General features: G+C 39.2%; 2 protein-coding genes and 2 non-coding genes across 4 annotated transcripts; 2 read left to right on the top strand and 2 right to left on the bottom strand.

The window, feature by feature from the left end:
* The first annotated feature begins 297 nt into the window (after window positions 1–297).
* Window positions 298–4,110, top strand: LOC138625381 (cortexin-1). Its single transcript, XM_069706267.1, has 2 exons — window positions 298–460; window positions 3,097–4,110. The coding sequence occupies exon 2, from the start codon at window positions 3,826–3,828 to the stop codon at window positions 4,099–4,101; it is 276 nt and encodes a 91-aa protein (XP_069562368.1). The 5' UTR covers window positions 298–460; window positions 3,097–3,825; the 3' UTR covers window positions 4,102–4,110.
* A 6,513-nt stretch (window positions 4,111–10,623) lies between these two features.
* On the top strand, window positions 10,624–20,733 carry LOC138625380 (ceramide synthase 2-like). The gene is made up of 11 exons (XM_069706266.1): window positions 10,624–10,643; window positions 12,009–12,179; window positions 13,255–13,372; window positions 14,704–14,822; window positions 15,012–15,069; window positions 15,266–15,316; window positions 16,458–16,550; window positions 16,844–16,972; window positions 18,215–18,324; window positions 18,445–18,598; window positions 19,735–20,733. Exons 2-11 carry the CDS (start codon window positions 12,013–12,015, stop codon window positions 19,951–19,953), a joined length of 1,218 nt encoding a protein of 405 aa, XP_069562367.1. The 5' UTR covers window positions 10,624–10,643; window positions 12,009–12,012; the 3' UTR covers window positions 19,954–20,733.
* On the bottom strand, window positions 16,002–16,073 carry trnam-cau (transfer RNA methionine (anticodon CAU)). Its single transcript has one exon. It is a non-coding gene; the product is annotated as a tRNA-Met (tRNA).
* trnam-cau (transfer RNA methionine (anticodon CAU)) lies at window positions 20,179–20,250 on the bottom strand. The gene has a single exon. It is a non-coding gene; the product is annotated as a tRNA-Met (tRNA).
* Window positions 20,734–21,321: the final 588 nt, after the last annotated feature.

Below are 21,321 nucleotides of genomic sequence, written 5' to 3'. Positions count from 1 at the left end.
GAGATATTGGCACGATAACTGTGCCATATTGGCTGCATAAGGACCTCTGACTGTCCATGCCCCACAGCAGTCCTCGTACATAATACAAAAGCCACACAGGGTTCTCGGCTCTTCACTCATCCAAAGCAAAAGATTATGTGTGCAGTCCATACAGGGATGGTCATAAGTGGACTGGGAGGGAGAGAAGGAGGGAGGGAGTGAGGGAGGGAGTGAGGGAGGGAGGGAGGTGGGGATGTGGGGCGGATCCCTCAAAGTGAGAAGACTTTAAAGCCTTGGAAGCAAAGCGGAAGAGGTGCAGCAGGATGTGACAGACCTGAAGCTCCGGTGTACAGGGTGAGCAAGCCAAGAGCTGTCCACAGTGCTGAACAGCTGCTGCTGCTGCTGGTGCGGGATCATCATCATCATCATCATCACACTGTGTTTTAGATTACATGCCGTCACCAGTGACACCAGCCTCAAAGTAAGTTCTAATCTAATCTGCTCGTCCTCTGGTCCGTCATTGGGATGATGTTATGATGGTGGTTGTGTTTGCTCCACGTGAACTTTAGTATGTAGAAGTTCCTGCGGTGCTGTGGATGTCATGGCACGCACGGCCGAGGGTTACTTTAGGAATGGCACGTTTGCAAGTTTAGAGCTGTTGTGTAACTTTATATCACACTTTATAATGTAGAATATGTGAACGCTGGTTCAGTCCTCTGTAAAACTTGAACAATGCTTCAAAAGGGTATCAATCGATTGTCCTGCTATCATGTTATAATAAAGACACCATCACAACGACACAGGTGATATTAATATTATGATTCATTCTGTAGGAGCTGCTTTTTAAAACTGTAATTATTGTATCAGAGGAGACACAAAATATACACTGTTTAACCCACAGCTTGAGGTTCATCTGATGTCCTGCGTGTCTGAGATACAGTCGAGTAGTTAAAATTACAAATGAGTAAAATGCAAGTTTTAAAAGAAGATAAGTAAATAAACTCCTTCTAGCAACTTTTTTCAGTGAGGATTTAGAGAAAAGTTGAAGTTGCATGTTTTTTTCAAACAAAATTCCAACTATTTCTGAGTTCAAAATATGAAACTATCCTCAGGATAAGAGGATTGCAGAGGCAACATGTACACTCAGATGTTACATGTAACTATAACTGTTTAAAAAAAAAAGGTGAGGTGAGTTAATTGGCACATAAATTAGATTAGTTTTCTTCTTTTAGCCTGGCAGTCCTAAATTTAGGGTTCACATTAGTTTTCAGACATCTTTTTTTATTTAGAGAAGTCCTTGACATTTTCAAAGCTGCTGTCATAATCCACAGACCTAATTGGGAGGTATTACAGCCACGAGGACCGCCATATGTCACTGCATGTGCTCTGTCGTCAGGATTCATGGGCATGGCTGCTTTCGTGAATCTATGTTTTACCCTATTTCATGTTGTTTTTAAAAGGAAAAATGTGATTCTGGAACATGTCACCACGTTTTATTTCCAACCTGGAGTCCACAACTGTCCACGGCTATTTATTTATTTTTTTTCCGTTTTGAGTAAATCAGAAGTGTACAGGCACCAGTGTGATTCATCCGCTGCTTACGATCCAAAGCAGGCGTCTCAATGAGGATCAATGCTGCTTGTTCTTAAATCTATCTATATTCTTCATAGCTGTATTTGTTTTGCTCCTCACCAAGTGTCCGTCTTTGTTCTCGGCTTTGTGGTGTTTGATTATCATTTTGACCTTGGGTTACCTGCCGAGCTGATGAATGACCTAAAAACATACAGTGACGGTTGAAACCCCAGATTTAAAACAGACCCACATATTATGAGTGAGAACCACTGGACACGTTTGTGAGACTTAGTTTTTTGTTTGCCTCCCTGACTTAAATAAAAGCTGGTTAAAGGTTTATAAAAAAAATGGAGGTTGAGTCTTAATTAATAATCTCTCACTTCTGTGCATTAAGGAAACTGGTAAAGCAGAGCTGCAGCGATGAGCAAAAATTATGGTTGTGTTGCGTAACTCTCAGTTCAAGTCTGTTCTGATTGGGCAAACACTCAAAAGGATTTAAGAGGGAAAAAAAAATCCTAACTTTTAAATCCTGTCAATTTTCTTTTGTGTTTTCTTGCGCCTGATAAAAATCAATCAAATCCTAAAACTGTTAAAAAATGAAACATCTATCCAGAAAAGCAGGGTTATGCAGTCTTTCTCAGAAAACCGGATGTTATTTGTTGTAGAAAGATGCATCATTTCCTTCAACTAGTATTTCCCTGTTGTCCGAAGCAGTTTTTATCGAAATGTTTTGCACTTACTGACTCTGACTTATGCCTGTGTTGTCCAGTTGTGTACACTGTATGCCTACTTCATGGCTCTTTATTGACTTTGAGTCTGTCTTGCTGATTTAGCCTCCTTTCCTTTACTACAGGCAGCTATTTGAACTGTCCGGTCCAGATGTAACCACAAGCCATTTGATAATTGATACTGAGGCAGGCAGTTTCTTTCATTATGTCTTCATAAATTAAAGCTCGACTTGGCCCTCTAGTCCCATCATGCGGAGACCTATGAACGTGTCTTTACGAGGATCAGCGGAGTGGTAAGGAGGGAGACGAAGCCTTCTGGAATAGATTCTGCTGACTGGGGAGTGAACCTACCGCAGGAAACATCTCTCCACTCCACGGCCCATTAAAGAGGATACGGAGAGTGTTTCTGAGCAAGAGTGCAGCAACTCTCCAGGGAGTTTTCGACACATTTTTTCCTCCTCCGTCATCAGTGTGTGATTTATTTATCTTGGACTATACTGTACCTGAGTTCAAGAGAGGAGTAGTGCTTCTGGTTTGTCTGACAGTTATTTTTCTCACAAGAAATATTAGAAGACTGGACATGCTTTGAAGTAAGACTATTTTCTTTCTTCATGTGCGCTGGCAGGAGCATTGCTAGGGAAAATACCTGAAAATACCTTCTTCAGGGCCCCTGAAGGAGAAAAATCTATAACCCTTGAAATATTCCAAGGCCCCTGTCCAGCCCCGAACCCCCTGAATCAATCAATTCACTCCATTCAGCAACTCTGCATGCTGGAAACTCACTCAGGCTGCATGTCTTTTTTTTTCTCTCTCTTAGGTATCCTGATGAGTGAATCCCCAAAACCAAGAGGTTCCCGGTGACTCAGGATGAAGATGAAGATACAAAAATAGAAGCTTTTTCAGTAGATGAAGAACCAAAGCATTCAAATGATGTTAACGCAAGAATGTTCTCTGGAGTACCACGGCGCGGATCATTGACAGCCTGCAAAGCACTTTGATTGATCTATGGAACATCTTCAACCACTCAATTGAGATTTACACTTCACTTTGTGATTACAATAAAGGCCTCCCGAGGGCTGCTATTGGATGACAATTAAAATATTGACAAATAAACTGAGGACCGTGCTGAAGAATATAGTGACCTCTGCTTTTGTATTGTTTGGTTCTCCTGAGAACAAATGAGTGTATATTGGAGAAAAGAGAGCTGTAGAGGGACGTATGAACACCAAGCGATTCTGTCTAATTAAACCGCACTGAGCATGTCTCTGCTTGCAGCTCAGTTTACCAGAGGGCTCATTTATTTGCAATACTGATTTGTGACGTGTTGCTTCTGCTTGCCCTGCGGCTTGTGGGAAAAACAACAATTGGGTTTAATCAGCTGGCAGCTGACAGGTTTCACTGTGAGCTTCCTATGGGGTTTCGAAATCACTCTCTCTGTAACAAAGATGACGGTGTAGAGCCATGACACTCCTCAGTGCTTCTGACTGCGTAACAAACGCCAGACAGTGAGCGATTTAAACCTTCTGAACGTCCCCTCAAATCCAAGATGACTGACACAAACTACTGGGTTGTGGACTACAATCTCTCCTCTCCTGCTCCGCCCGGGTTCCCCAAGGGCCCGACAGCGCTGCAGCCCATGGCGGGGCACCCCGAACAGGGAACGGCCCTGTGTTTTGTCGGCCTCCTCGTGCTGCTGCTGCTCTTTCTCGTGGTCCGCTGTATCCGCATTTTGTTAGACCCATACAGCAGCATGCCAGCATCATCATGGACGGACCATAAGGAGGGGCTGGACAGAGGGCAGTTTGATTACGCACTGGTGTAACGAGGAGGGGGATGAGGTTGTTTTTTGAGGGACTTTCCTGCAAAAAATTTGACCTTCTGAAAATGAAAGAAACTCCAATATATTAGGAGCATGATTGTTGTTTGTTGGTGTAAAAGGAAGTTGTCAGTTGTCTAAGCTGCAAGACAACAATATGAAAGCTCTGAGCGCAGAGAGAAAGAGCAGACGCATCAGAAGCCCAGTATCCATTTTAATTTACAGTAATTAATGTATTATTGGATTCTTGTGGCGTGTCTGATGCTTTCAGTGACAAGCACTGCAGGAAGAGAATGATCAGTATCACTGCATTACGTTATGACTCCAGTCCAGTTTGTCATGTCATTTTTTTTTATTCTATAATAATTTTACAAATCCCAGGATTGAATTATAAATTGAGAGCAGAGCTGCTGCAAGAGATGTCCTGATTGAATAAAAACATTTTTAATTGAGGGTCATTTAGACATAATACACTCTGTAACAAGATCCAAGACAATACTGCAAACTTTAGATGTTGATTTATGTAAAAAAAAATATTTTTTTAGAAGTGCAGTTAAACCAAAAATTCAGATGAAAGATGTCATAGTGTTTCTGGAACTGAAAACTTTCCAAATTAGTTTGTTATGCTAACCATGCATTGTGTGGTGTTGGTGCCACCTCTCAGAGGATCCTCAGGTAAAATGATTTGTAATTAACAAGATTCTTTAATTTGAGATAAACACTTAAATTGCGTCACTCTATTTTTTTAATTCACTGCGTCCTAAATTTCCACAGTAAAAAATAAATGTATAATGCATAACAGTTAATAACAGCATATCTTCTTTGGAGTTTTGCTGTTTCATGTCACCCTCCCTTTAAGAGGCTTAGGAGGCTCAGTGTGGAGGGTCACAGCACTGACTGAATACATGTCATATAAAGTTATGATTATGAAATGCGTGCACTCCCCCCCTAATCCTTTTCCCCTTTAGGCCCCGTCCAGTGCACCAGCCAAATCTGTTCATCAGTGCCTGTAGGAAGATAAAATCATCTAACATCTATTTCATAATTTCATACTAATGATATCTCTGTTCCTTTTGACACTTGTTTTGTAAAATATTTTCTGCCCTTATTGTACTGTAAAGCCCTTTGAAATATGGCTCTGAAAGGCTCTTTATAAATAAAGTTTAGTACTGATATTTTACTCAACTTTTATGACTAAAGGACTGTTTGATAAAATACCAAATTATTGTATGTGGTCCAACTTCCTGGATGTAAACTCTTGCTTGTAAAATAACATTTTCCTAATGTTTCTTTAAAGTGGCATTCAGGTTGTTTTTTTAATATAATAAAAGCTTTTGTCTTGTCCTGCTTTTTCAAAAATCTAATTAATTTACAGATTTGTAGAACACACACTACAAACACAACGCACGGCATCTATTGATACAAACACATTAACTTTTAGTTGAGCAAAGGCTGTCCTCACTGCTGCGCTAAAATCAATATTAGAAAGATTTAGAGCAAATGAAATCAATTGAATAATCAATTCTCGTAAAGAGACACAGCTAGTTACTTCACGAGGCTCTGCCCCTCACAGAGTCAGATTACCCCACCAGATGAAATATATTACATTACATTACATTTGATTTAGCTGACGCTTTTATCCAAAGCGACTTACAATAAGTGCATTTCAAATAGATATCCTTGTGCAGAATGAATTAGACCCTCATCACAGCACTCAAGCGTGTTTAGAGGACAGTTTAGGGTATTTCATGTGATGTCGTTAAGAAGGACGAGGGGTTCTTTCCCATTAGTTAAAAAACACTTTCACTTGTAGTTTGAAGGAGCATTTACTGAAATCAATTGCATGTCAGTATCCCCTCAGATTCCCCCCTCTTCCTCTATACTCTTGTTAGATTCCCCACCAGTTTCAGTTTGTGATCTGTCTCTCAGGAACTTGCCTATCTAGTGTGCTGTGACCTCTTCTGGAGGGGGCTCAAACATGTTTCTTCACGGTGAGGAAACACATGAAAAAAGCGTTTTTGGATTTCAATCTAAGATTAAGAAAGTTTATTTTAGAGAAAATGAAACAAAAGTCTGGCTGGTGAGGTAATAATGGAAAGACTTGTTTCTTTTAATACAGAAAAGATTTGCCTACAGTCCTTAAACAAAAGGATAACTTGTGGATTGTATGGAGTCCATGTTTTAGAGTCCCATACACTCAACTCAGAGTTCTTCTGTTATTATCATACAGCTGGTGCTGATTATTACCATGGCTCTACGGGTCAGTCTGTCATTTGGGCCACCACTTCGGTCCGGAACAAAATATTTCACTAACTATTAGATCAACTGCCATGAAATTTGGTACAAACAATCACGGTGTTCAGAGGATGAATCCTAATGACTAATATGATTCCCTGAATTTTCCTCTTGTGCCATCGGTGTGCCAGGTTTGGGATTTTGGGTTAAATGTCTCAACAACTACTGGACAGGTTGTTAATAAAGTTGGTACAAACTTTTATGTCATCTTCACAGGACATAGATAACTTTGGTGCCTCCTTAACTTTGTATTTGCAGTTTAAATCAAGGATGTACATTTCAAGCAAAAATACCATTTGATAATCGCTCAGAACTAATTGATTATTATTATTCTTTTAAGGTGTTCTTCTTCTCCTTATGCTGTTTATAATGTCGGCTGGCAGACAGCTTTCAGGTGCATTATTGCCACCCTGTGGTGGGACTAATTCATTACAACTAGGCGATGGTAAAATAACAAGAAATAAGGAATGACAATAGTCTCATATAGTAATTGATTTTATATATTTCAATGACTATTAGAATATTTTCAAATCATGACCCATCCCCAGTTTCAATATTTCTAATACTCTGAGTTATTAATGCTAGCATGCTGACATGCTAAACTGAGTGGGTTCACATGGTATACATTATGCAACGTACTTAAAATCAGCACGTTACCAATGTCACTGTGAGCATGTTAGCATGGTGACTTCAGCATTAAGCTCAAAGTAAAACTGTGCTATATCCAGAGAAGTAAGCAACTCTTTCCATCTGCCTGAACTACTTGCAGCAATATATTAATTAATATATGTATGATACGTACAATGGCTACACAGATCATAGGAACCGTAATTGTAATACTCATGGGTTTTTCCACTGTCAGAAAGAAATGTATTAGTTTGGAAAGCAGAAATGATCTGCGGTTATAAACCTAGCACACAGAGGCCAGTCCACAAACAGCCCTTTACAGTTTATCAAGCTCTAACAGATGGTTGGAAGCACAGTGTAACACACCCACCTCATTAGTCCGGCATTCAACAGGACATATTTTGCTCCAGTGGGTTCTGACAATTTACTTCCTTGACAAAACAACAAAGCCATTCAGCTCCCTTCACCCTCTCACACACTGTATGCACAAAAAAAACACTTGCACAAACACACGTGCACATCCACGCAGGCATGCAAATGGTGCTGGATCGCAGAAAAAACACAACCTCAGATCTGTTGAAGGCTTAGCTGATATGAACGACTCTCATTTTCATATATTTCACATCAAATATTTTAGGAGTGAGATGCCTGAGTCGCTCTTTCAGTTCAGATTATGTACAGTATTATACAGAATGAAAACACTTTCCTGAACCTGCACAGGCTATAACTTTCAGATCTGATCCTACACTGCAGAAATGCACAGAAACACACTTGCACATACACAAACACCCCCCCCCCTCCTCCATACACACTCACACACACATGCACACTGGGGACTAACTGACATAATCCATTCCCAAGCCCATTACCCCTACCTTAACCTCCATAACTAAATGCCTAACTTTAACCTCTACCCTAACCTTAACATAACCATAACCCTAAAACCAACCCTCAAAAAGCAGACTATACCCATACAGACCTCAATTGTTGCCCCCACAGTGACATGAGTCCCTCTAGGTTTGTTTGCTCTAAGATTTAAGTCCCCACTGTGATTTAACCCTCCTGTTGTCCCTGGGTCAAAATGACCCGCAGCTGTGTTCAACCAAGTTCTATTTTATTTTCATATTTTTTGGGGGATCATTGGTGACAAGGAGGCTGTGAGGGTTTCTTTAAAGAATGATGACCAATGATCCCAAAAAATATAAAAATATAGAAATAAAATAGAACTTGGTTGAACACAGCTGCGGGTCATTTTGACCTGAGGACAACAGGAGGGTTAAAAACAAGCTAACACACACACAGCCTGTTTCCGTCACTACATTGACTCACATTCATTTCCTCATTTGGACTTTATCACCTAAACCTCATTTTAAAACAAGTCTACAGTCTAAATATTTACGTCCCCGTAAAGAAATCATGTCCCCACAATGTGACTAGATTTACATCCCCACAACATCACTAATACTAGTACACACACTGAAGGGAGGCAAAACCCCCATCCACACCCACACACATGCAAATCATTGTTGCCTATCTTTTGCAAAATGTACACAAACTCTCTCCTTTTACCATCTGCCAGCACACACAAATCCTTTAAACACGTTACATATATATATATATATATATATATATATATAATACACTGATGTTTGACACATAACACAGCTGTGGTCCTGACTGATCTGCATGACAAAAAGGATGAGCTCATCTGCATAGCAGTCATGATGTTATCGGCCTATTGTGGCAGATAAGCAGACAGAGTTTTGTACTGGATTAAGAGGAGGATGGAGTGAGATGAGGATTGGAGTGTATCTATGTGTGCTGGTATGACTATGGGCAGCGTGTGTGCCTCTGCGTGTGTTAAAGTGGGTTTGTCTTTTGTACTACAGTTTGTGTTCGAGCAGCACACAGAGCCCTCAGTGACTGCACACACACATTTCTTGAGCCAGTTTATGCACACACTCAGGGAAGTGTGTTTACCTTTGAACTCTTAAATCCTGGAAGTGTCCTGGGTTGCCGCTGTCACTGTCTTCAGCTGCTTTACTCAAGAAGTCTATAATAAGCATAATCTACAATGGAGTATAAGGAAATGTAATGAGATACATGTGGTGTTGGTGGTCAAAAATGTGTCAAGCATTTTATAAGCAATTTGCGATACACTCAAATAATTACACTGTTCAGTGGAGGAAGGTAACAAAGTACATTTACTCAAGTGTTTTACTTTAGTGTAATTTGGAGGCACTTGTACTTTGCTTGAGTGTTTCCATTTATTGCTACTCTGTACTTCCACCCCACAACATTTCAGAGGGAAATATTGTACTTTCTACGCCACTACATTTAATTGACAGCTTTAGTTACTTTTCAGATAAAGATTTGACATCCTACAAAAAGCAGTGTGTAGTCGGGGTCACATTTCAGACGTCGGAGATTTACTCTCTAATCTTCTCACATGTTTTAATTTCAGCAAATGTTCCAATGATCTGATATCTCACCAAAAATCAAAGATTAAAGAAAAAGTCCAAAAACTGAAAACACATTTGCGCATCAGAACTTTGTTTTTTTCTTCTTACCTCTCCCAGTAATCATCTGAAGACCCCTCAGATTTATCTGCTGTCCCTGTAGAGGCTTTAAAACTAGATATGAAGAAGTTCAAACTAGCGCCACCTGCAGCAGCTATAACAGTGACATGCTGCTTCAGTATTAATAATCTGATGATATAGCATATAATAATATATCAGCCTGAGGGACCAAAGAAGTACTTGTACTGTAATACTTGGTGCTAATAGGCTACTTTAAGTAGATTTGTCTAAGGCAGGACTTTTATTTGTATTGGAGTAATTTTATATTTATGCACTTATTTTTGTTTAAGTAAAGGATCTGAGTACTTTGTTCCACAACAGATACAGCCGCAGTGTTGATAATACTACATTTTGGATGAATATCAAGTCCATTCTCCTGCTGTTTAATTTGAAATATTAAGCATTTTCCGGAGTCTCTACAAAGACAACAAACCTAGATCAAAGGCGAACACTTCACAATCTGTGGAGCCAGTGCGATGAATAATAATACTGAGTTAGAAGGGTATGAATCGTGCCTCTGAACAGGAGACGCCCCAAATTCCACGACCATCAAACTGCATCATCCAGAGAGATAGACAAAACCGGAAGTCTTCAGAATAAAGGTAAATTACCAACTAAATTGCCTTTAGAAGCTATCACTGTGGTGTGACTATATACAAATGTTCAGAAAAACTGCTTAAAATCAATTAAACGTGGGTTGTTGTTTTTTTTTTTTGGGGGGGGGGGATGTATCACTGATTATTTCCCTAATTTGCCTGTTAGATATTTTATGGTCATGTTTCAAGATGATTAATTACAGGGCTTATTTGTAGGGCATTTGCAGTTTGTCTGTCTGTACCGCTGTACCCACTGCTTCCTTGCATTCCGCCTAACTCTGCAGCTGTACCGTTGTGAGCGAGCGCTTCACTTCCACCGGTGTCGTCGTCAGGAGGATACAGCAGCACCGAGGCGCATCCCCAGCCTCAAACTAAATCCCAGCTCAAGTGGATTTAATTCTTCTGCCTGCTGGATTTCACCAGTTCATCATTTCCTCAGAGCTGCTGAGAGGTACGTTTCCGCTCAGGAGCCCGTTTCTTTCAACGCTTTAATAACAACGCGGTGTATTTGAACGTGGAAGTGAATATAGGTTACTGTACTTTTAGCTGCTCTGCACTTTGTTTAAAAGTCTGGGTTTTAAACATAGACTCGATACACAGTATATTCTTATTCAGACTTGCACTTTTTTGCTTTGTATTTAGTGTATTTATAAAAGAGTATACACTTATTTTTAGAGCATTCTTGCTTCACATGTTTATGAACCTCACACATGGCTGTTTAATGTGTTGTTTATAGCTTTGTGGTTACTTGTAAATAATTGCACTTTATGAAAATTTGCACTCTATAACAATCTATTCAATCATCCAAATGCTTTTGCACCCAACTTATATTCTATAAACATAAACGTCCATAGTCCAATATACTGAACTGAAGAAAGAAACAAAAAAAATCATCATGATTCCATCTCAAACACAAACTATATTCTGAGACCAGTTTTTGATATGGCCAAAATGGGACACCTTGTCTCTTGATATAAGTTTTTTTTTTTTAAATTAGCAATTAAAGAAAAAAAAGTAATTTCTACATTTTAATGTCTTCAAATAGGTACCCCCAAAAATACAAAAACACGATTGAGATACTTAAGTGAAACATAACAAAGTATTTAGTTTTTGTTTTGTTGAAGCAATAAACAATTCCATAAAAACACACCACGCTAAACATAGAAAAATAATTCCTACTGTTACATTTAATATCAAATTAGGTCACAAATTGTTCTAAGCCTAAAGAGTTCAGATGTGTGTGTGTGTGTGTGTGTGTGTGTGTGTGGGGGGGGGTAATAGTAAAGGCCAAACAAAAGACTTATTAAGTAAATGACACTGAACAAGTAAATACTTCTACATCTTCAAGTGTGAACTCAAAAACATGTTTCCCTTAAAAACTAAACTAAGAGCAGTGTCCCATTTTAACAGTAGGCAAATGGCAAAGTGGGACCCTATCAAAATTTTCATTTTTTTTCTAAAGGTTGAAAGGAGAATAGAAATTGTTCACAGTAATCTTGATACACAATTACATTCTATTACAAAATATATTGGAACAAAATAATAAGTATTTTGTGGATTTCCTTGAAAAGATAATTTGCGAACATAGTTTTCCTCTATTAATCTCTCTTTTTCACACACACACACACACACACACACACACACACACACACACACACACACACACACACACACACACACACACACACACACACACACACACACACACACACACACACACACACACACACACACACACACACAATCAAGTACCAGCACCAGCATCCTGTCCACCATTTTTTATTTGCGTTCTCTACCTCTGTCTGTCCATCCTCAGAAAAATGGACCTGTTGCCAGACTTATGGAGGCAGGACTACTGGCTTCCTCCTGGTGTGACCTGGAGAGACATGGAGCAGCTGGCGGACTCTGACCGACCACGACCCCGGGACCTTCTTGTAGCCCTGCCACTCGCACTCGGCTTTGTCGCCCTGCGCTACATGTTTGAGAGGTACAACACACCCGATCTCTATGGTCTGTAAATATATGACAGAGTGAGTGTTTGGGATAGTGTGGGCTTTACAGCAGCTTTAACAATTAAACACCTCATCCTACCTCACCTGAAATAACAACTACATCCTTTTTTTTTTAGGAAACACAATCATCTGAGGTTTTTAGAACCATTAAAAAAACAGCATTATACTTTGGACCTGGTTCTAACATGTCATGCAGCATTTCCTGAATATGACAGTGTCCAGTATCATACAGAGCACTTTGTATTTGTAATTGGATATGAGCTGTAGAACAGCGAGCAGGTGTTTTGAGAGCAGAGCAGGTATATTAGTCATCAGGAAAAAGGCTTTGGGGACTAGAGAGAGAGAGAGAGAGGAAGAAGGGGGAAGAGAGAGAGAAAATTAGAAATGTTCTCACCTAAATGAAAGATTTTTTTAAATTAACCTTCCTCAGAAATATTAGCTGTAGACCAAATCCTGTTTGCATGCAGTGATTTTCACTTTAAACTTTATTTTCTAAAATCTATCAGTAACATGGAGGCCCAATTATTGTTAGAAGGGATAAGAGTCGAGTGAAAGGTGCAGTAGGCTTGTAAGGAGTGCATAACATGCCTCACAAACACACACACTCACACATCCTGGCACTGTGTCTTTTTGATTGGCTGATTACATCCCCAGTGTGTTTCTGTTCGCACATTCCCAGAAGTGACGTGTCAGAAGAATCAGCTTGCTCGTTAGACACAGTTAAAATGTCATATTGTTGTTACACTAAGCTACTTTGCTCTGGTTTGTTTATTATCTGATATTACTGTGAAAACCATGAATCTCCAAAATGTCCTGAACGTTTAACGACAACCTTGTTTGCAGCTTTGTAAAATAGTCTAATGTATATAAAAAAATAACTTTTTCACCTAAAACTTGCGTGATACAATACATACATGCACGAGCACAAACCCACTGCTGTCTCCTGGTTTGTTTTGTACAGAGTTTACAGCTCAAGAAGGACTGCCGATTGGCTGCCATTACTACCCCACATCATTTGTGTAAGCTGCCTTTTGTTCTGCACGTCTCCAGGTTTTTAGCCCCACCCATGAGCAGATGTCTGGGGGTGAAGAATAGATTGCAGGTGACTGCTGCCCCCTCCCCGAAACTGGAGTTGTTTTACACCCAGAGGAGCAAACAGCCCACACAGGTGAGTCTGAAAAGGCTTCAGCATGCATGCACATTTTTGGGGGATATTTTTAATCAGTTGATGAAAGTAACTTGCCAACTATAGTTGCAGGTCATTTTGCAAGTTAAGATTTTAGATTGAAAACCACAAGATCGGAATATTAAATGCCTTGTTAAAGACAAGTCAGTGGTTTGTGACCCCTAACCAAGAGCATTGTCTATTTGTAGCCCCTCGTATGTCATTGAGTTGTTGGCAATTTCCCCAAAAGGACCACAAAAAAAAAAATCTATATTTCACGAAACGTGAAACAAATAATCAGAAATGTGTCTAAAGACACTTTGTTTCTCTTGTTCCCTACAACGATAATCATCTCACAACCCCTCGGGTTTATCTTGAGACCCATGAAGGGGCACAACCACTCAGTTGGGAACTACTCATCAAGTGTATACTTAAATGTAAAAACTGGCTCCACCTCATCCAGCTACAACAGTAAGATGCTGCTGATACATTTGCATTAAAAGTCACATAATATAATATAAGGGACCAGTTTTCTACAAGTACTTTGATGTACTTCTTCATTGTCTGAGTACACTGAAAAAAAAAAACAAGTTCGTGGGTTTTTAAGCTTTTACCACCGCTCATTAGTTATCAGTGGGATCATGTTCAATGAAAGAGCAGAGGAACAATGTGAACAGTGACGCATCCTTGTTCCTGGAAAACTTAGCTGGGGGGGAAACACCACTGCCTGTACAGGAGTCATACACACTTACGTATTATTGTCTCTTAGCTTTTGGATAAACTAAAAATGCTTCCAGAAATGTGTTTAAACCTGCAGATGATTGTCAATCTATTTAAGGACACATCAAAAACACCAGTAGAGGCACAAATTATTTAACTTTTTCACCTAAAAGTTTTGTATGTCTGCGCACACATATTTCACATTTTCATGAAAGTGATATATCAGGAACACCTCAAGAGAATTTCCAATGTTGCACAAACATTTGCTTGGACTGAAAGAGGAACTGACAAATTTTCACTGTGACCTCACAAAATAAATTTTGGCCAAAACTGAATAAGTCACATCCTAATTTTGGCAAAATTTGAAAGCGATGGTCAATGGTCAACTTTTCTGTGACATAATCTTCTGCAAAAACACTTTTTTTGGCCATGATTCGACACCATAACTCAGGAACAGAAGGGCATATTGTGACATTATTTCCCATTTAGTCAAATACTGAATCGGTGACAATAATCTTTGGTGTCTGACATTATATTCAATATCTGAGAAGCCTTTCTGCTCTCCGTCCCTCCTTATCTCCTCTCCTGTCTCCCCTGAGCTGTTGTTATTTCAGAGTGAAATTATTAGTTTGATGTTGTCGTGCGGCAAAACCCAGCGGCAGATTGAGACATGGTTCAGACTCCGCAGGAACCAAGACAGGCCCTGTCGGACCAGGAAGTTTGGTGAAGCTGCGTAAGTGCTTTCCCTCCACAACCCTTTCTTTGTACAGATGACTTCCTTCAAAAGCACTTCCTTCACCACCCTCTGCAAAATCCAGAGAGACCCTTTGGAATTAATTTGACTAATTTTGAAAGAATCCCCCTCTGCAGAAAAATGCCTATTGATTGGTCAAAACCTTTGAATCTAAGTGTTATTTTGCAGTTGGAGGTTCTTTTTCTACCTCACAGCCTTCGTGGCAGGATTGTCCTGCTTGATTGATGTGAGTATGACTTCTAAAAACATTTTACAACAATAACATTGTAACAAAACACTTCTATTATTGCTAAAAACATCATTTGTAAGCGAGTCAATGTAAATAAATATAATCTGAAAATTGGTGTTACTCCTGTCCTTTCATACTTTTCGACCTGGTCTTGTTTTTTTCTTTCATTTTTCTTGTCCTGCTCCGACTGCAGAGACCCTGGTTCTGGTACCGCAGAGAATGTTGGAGGCAGTATCCAGTTCAGGTGAAAACATAATTTACATCAACTCTCTGCTCTGTGAAAATCAGAGTCTGCCAGTTTATGTCTTTTTGGTAAGGAAAGTTGGATGAGGTCAAATGAGACTGCTGCACGTGCAGCTTCAAAAAGGAGGAAGGCCTTGTGCCTTATGCATGAGTATGATTGAAATCTGATGTTAAATGAAGGATATTCAATATTTTGTAAACAGAAAATGCAAAACCGTCGCTCCTTTTCCTACTTCCTACAAAATACTTTGTCTTACCTTGATCTAGATTCTTCTAGATAGAAGAGTCAAATAAAATAATTGAAGATTGATACGTTACAAAAAAATGAATGAAAGATATTTACAAGTTTTAATCTTTGTAATTTATTTGTATTTTTGCTGTGTGCTTTTCTTGCTCAGCCTCACCATGTCAACTTTGTTGTTGGCAACATTTGGCAATGAGAAGCTGCATCTTTCCAGCTCAGTACTCTGATATTTACCTCTTTTTCTGCAGCCTCACAATGTTCTGTATTTGCACTAAAACTCCATTTTAGAACTGAAAAATTGTTTGGTCTATTAGAACAAAGCAAAAAAAACAACTTTTTTTTATGTATTTTCCCAAAATCCAAGGTGACATCAAACAGCTTTTTCTACACATTATTGATTGAATAATAAAGATGTTTCAGATCTTTTATCTAAATGCTACCTTAGCAGAGGATGGTTTCGATCCATCGACCTCTGGGTTATGGGCCCAGCACGCTTCCGCTGCGCCACTCTGCTGCACAACCAATGTGGCATTCAGACTTATTATCTATTGTTTAGACACAGGAGGTAGGTGATTTATCTATAAATCTCTGTTTAGTGGTACTGGTACGTGATCATCTCTTTTTGGGTTAATTTACTGTGTTCAACATCTGACTGATGTTGCAGCCTACACTGTAGACAGACTGTGCTTTATGAGACAGTCAGAATCGTGTAAAGAAGGACTGCTAGAGTTTAACAAAGCCCAAAGATGTTTCATTTGACCAATACCAAATGACTTTCAGTTTACGTTTTTACTTTTGTTTGTTTGTTTGTTTACCTACATTTAATTGGCAAACTAGCTGCCTTAAGCTGATTTTGAATCACCTGTTTATTGACTTGTAAATAACACTTCCTCCTCAGCCCGTGGAGAGAGCTCACTACTGGTACTACATGCTGGAGTTGGGGTTTTATGGCTCCCTGCTCCTCCGGATCTCTGCAGACATCAAGAGAAAGGTAGGGCCGTCGACATTCCTCCTTTGATCAGTGTTACACAACAGATTTTCTCCTGGCTCACAAAACATTTGCGCTTTAGAGAAGTGCTCCAGTGAAGGTATTAGTTGTATGTTTGCTTCACCGTAGTTACATTTAATGCTTCAGTCACTTTACTCCTACTTTAAGGAGAAACTTCACCCTCACATGGTTTATGAGTGACTGAAAGACCAGAAATCTAAATTCTTCTGTTGACACATGAAGGTTATTTTGTTTTCCTCTTTAAAGACTATATATAAGTTTGCTTGCTTTGCCAGGATTTTAAAGAGCAAGTCATCCATCATTTGGCTACCATCTTCCTGCTCAGTTCCTCCTATTGTGCCAACTGCATTCGTATCGGCACCTTGGTCATGCTGCTTCATGACTCCTCTGACATCCTGCTAGAGGTAATATACCAAATGTTTCATTCATCATGGGATTCAAATGTTATCAGCCCATCAGTTGTCAGCGGGACCATAGATATAGTTTGTAGAGTCTACCTCCACCTCCTTGTCAGTTCAGGAGGCAGTTTTAAATGACATACTCTATATGATTGTTGCAGAGTACCAGCGACAGGCGTATCGGACCTTTCTCACCATCGTAACAGTAATAAACACATGGTTAACATTGACACAGTCACAGTTTGGTTAGGTTTAGGCAACAAATCTATGATGTTATGTTGAGGAAATGATTATGGTTTGGGCTAAAATAATGATATTTCTTATGCAAGTTACCTTGCATTGCAGTCATTGTAAACATGACGTTAGTTAGAATAAGTCAATGACTTTTTTTTTCATACAGAACATGAACGGCGGTGACTAATTTGTTGACTAATATGTCTGTGTTGTAGGTCTGTATTTGAGCCACTCAGCCCACTTTTCCACAAGCACTTTCTCACACTTTATTCATGCTGTGTAAATTAGATGAAGGAGGCCGATTTTTACAAATGTGTGGGAAAACATTATCTCAGTGCTTTCATGGAGGTGGATCAAACGAACAAGTTATGCCGTAAGAGTTCCAAGTCCTCACAAATATAATTTATCTCGTCAGAGCAAATCAGCACAGATATCTTTCCACTTTGATCAGTTTTCTATCTCATGCGTAGCCTTATCAAAATGTTGCCTAAATATTCTGAACTGCAATCAGAGGTTCAAACTGCACTTCAGGCTTTTCTTAGAAATTTGTATCTACTCTGAGATCTCTGCTGTAGCCTGCGGGGAACTGAATTTACTTCAGTAGGAGGATCCTGTGACTGAGCCTAAGGTGACCTTTGTGTACCCGCATAAAAGAAATGATTGTGCATTAGAAACAAATTAAGGTATACTCCCAAACCTGAACTGTGCTTGATTCACTCACATAAAGGAAACAACAACAAGCAAGAACAACTATAAAGGCTTACAAATGATGCTAATAACAGTACGTACTATTGGTCTGCTCTAAATAAATGTCTGGCATGCTCATGTTTATTCTCCCCTTGTTGAAAACCTATTTTCTTGTTCTTCTCCTATCCTACTCCTCTGCAGTATCACATTAAGTTTTTGGATAACGCTTTTATTAAAATTTGGTTTGATGTGGTAAATTGTCTTCACTCTGAGCTTCATTTTTGATTTGTATAACTGGTTCGGTTAATCTTTAATATAATTCTGCAGTCTGCCAAGATGTTCAACTACAGCACTGGCTGGAGGAAAACGTGTGACACCCTGTTTGTTGTGTTTGCTGTGGTCTTCCTTGTGACTCGATTGGTGATTTTCCCCACCAAGTATGAGACATTTTTCCTTTTTTGTCTATGAACTACTTAATAACTACTTAATAACTACTTAATGCAACATGGGTGAAATGTAAGTTGGAAACTTGACTCCAGTTGTTTGATTACTTCCAGAATCATTCACACCACCCTGGTACTGTCAATGGAGATGTTCGAGCCGTTTGCCGGCTACTACCTTTTTAATGTACTGCTGATGGTGCTGCAAGCTCTTCACATCTTCTGGGCCAGCTTAATCTTACGCATGATCTACAAGTTCCTGAAAGGCAAGGTAAGAGTCAGCAGTGACGCTAAAATGTATCACAAGACATCTCACAAGACGATGTTAAATGGCTGAATTTATGAGAGCTTTATTGTTGTTGTAAAAACACACTCATCTATGGCAGCGAGTCTCCATTCAAGGTGTTAGTCTGACCCCTTAGGAGCAGTTTCGACTTCAGTGGGTGCAATCATTCAGCTAATTAATGCTTTCACCGTCATCGAGAATGCTGCGTTCCCCTAAATGTGTCTGAGAGACGAGAAGCGAGAGGAGACGAGGCTCCCACTGGTGCTCCTAGAGAGGATTCACGTGGAGCAGTAATTCAAACTCTGTTTATCGATTGATCAGCTGATCTGTAAAAGGAATGTAAAAGGAATCCGCTGCCTGGTGCAGACAGCTTTACTGTAAGATTGTACAAAATACTTGAGGACCAAAAGTGAAATTCATTCATGTTTTTTTGCAAAGTAAATAATGTTATAGGAAGAATCTGAATCATCAATGAATCATGAAAAGATATTCTCTGGGTTTGTTTATTTTTTCCTTTTCTTATTTTCTTAATTAACACTCCAAATGTATCTTGGCTCATTCAGAAAAAAACAAAAACAAATAGCAGTACAGCCTCATGAAATGTTGTATGTATGAACAAATAAAAGCACGTTAGTAGAATGAAAAGCATCCAGTGTCATACATGGAGACATAACATCCGGGATGTAGAGCCACGACCTGCTTTACCCCTGCCGACCCACAGCCCTGTAGCCGCACATTATATTTGATAAGAAAAATTGTGGTCAAATGTTTACATACACTCATCATGCATATGAATGTCATGGGAATATTGAGATTTCAATGATTTCTTTAAACTTTTCACTTTCAGGGGCAGAATGAGTGTACAACACATATCTTTAATATGAATTATAGATATATGTTGAAGGCACGTAGAATTTGGTGCACAAGTAATCATTTATTTGGGGTTTTCTGAAATCAGCTGAAGGTGAAATACGTAGAACACATTGAACATCCCGTTGAACAGACCAAAACTGAATATGACGGTGTCATTTTTTTCTAGCTCCGATTTAACATCCATGATTACACTTGCTCCTGAGCTTTGTCATTCATTTGAATTATTCTGCATCTGCTTCTGCCCTCAGATGGAAAAAGATGAACGCAGCGATGAAGAAAGTGAAGTTGAAGAGGAAGAGGAGGAAAAAGGAGGCGAGGAAATTATGGATGAAGGAGGAGATTATTATTGGGAGAAGAGTAAAGATACTCTTGACTCCAAGCTGTCTGTGCTGACCAACAGTTGTGTCCTCAATAACTTGACCAACCACAGGTCGTCTGTGGCTGACAGAATGAGGAAAGTTCACTAAGGACTTTTTTTTTAACATAAAGTCCCAGTTTTTTTTTTCAATCAACATTAAAACGGACATTGTTTTAAATCAACATTTATTGTTTTATTTAGTCATATATTAGTGATATATCACTCTCTTTACAGCAGTTACCGTAAGCTGGTGCAGCTGTGCTTCATTTTTAATTTAGAGTGAAATAAAACAAGGGGTGGGAATTATTTATTAATATTTGAAAAAGAGCCAATATAGCAGAGGATGGTTTCGATCCATCGACCTCTGGGTTATGGGCCCAGCACGCTTCCGCTGCGCCACTCTGCTGCGTGGCTTTAGGTTTGAATCCTTACGTTGAATGCCTGTTCAGCTTCAGTGACGACGATTCAAAAGTCCTTTATAATTTACATTTCTCAGGTAGGTAGGTAGGTAGGTAGTTACTTTATTAATCCCCAAGGGGATTTTTTTTTTTTTCGCTACAGCAGCATACAGGAAGCAATACGTTAATAATAGAATAATAAAAAGCAATAAAATAGCAGTAAAAAAATATTAAATATAAAATGCACAGTACATACAGTACAGTATATATCTATGTATATTATATACAAACAACCAAGAAACACAGACAACAGTGTTATTGTTGTGTGATGGATTTTGCCGGAGGTGAGTTATGGTACAGACTTATTGCGGTCGGCAGGAATGATAAGGACAGGGACAATGGTCTTTGTGTGAAGACAAATCAGAGAATCATTCAAATGTTAGGCGCTTTGTTATGTCTGTTGTACTGTGTGCACAGCACATGTCTGTAAAATTTAAAAAAAAAGGGGTTGTTAACGAGGAAATAAAACAATAACAAAACTAAAGCTATACACTGGGTTGTATGTATGTCAAGCATAGACAGAAGTGCCTTTTTAATATTGTAAAGTAGTGAAGTCGTTAGATACTTGCAGCAGGCATTTAAATGCTAGAAATAAAGCCCTAATTTAGTTTTGCTAAGTCTGTCTCGTGATTTTTGAGACTGAAGTGGTTTTGGTGTGTAATTCAGTAGAAGTCTATCGTTTCATTCTCCACTATTTAAACCATACGTAGACAGTCTTTCATTAGAAATGATCTGCAACGGTCAAATTACAATAGAAAAAGTAACAACCAAGTCGCTTTGTAGCGTCTTTCCAATAAATACGACTACATTTAGTTGTGAATGAGGAGAACTATTCGGGACGCGTGTTCAGGGCACACAATAAAAACCAATGTCCAATACAAAACTGTTTGACTGCGGTGACCCATTTATTTACGCACATACGCTCACCTCAGCACAGGCAGAAAACCTCAGTCCATCATCACAGTTCATTTTCCATTCAGCAGTTTCAGTACATTCCAGTTTCCATTGAACATGATGCA

The sequence above is a fragment of the Brachyistius frenatus genome, unplaced genomic scaffold, assembly GCF_029030835.1.
Source record: "Brachyistius frenatus isolate BFR_SWC_R1_liver_20210118 unplaced genomic scaffold, ASM2903083v1 Contig_61, whole genome shotgun sequence".
NCBI lineage: Eukaryota > Metazoa > Chordata > Actinopteri > Embiotocidae > Brachyistius > Brachyistius frenatus.
This window is presented reverse-complemented; position numbering and strand designations above follow the sequence as displayed.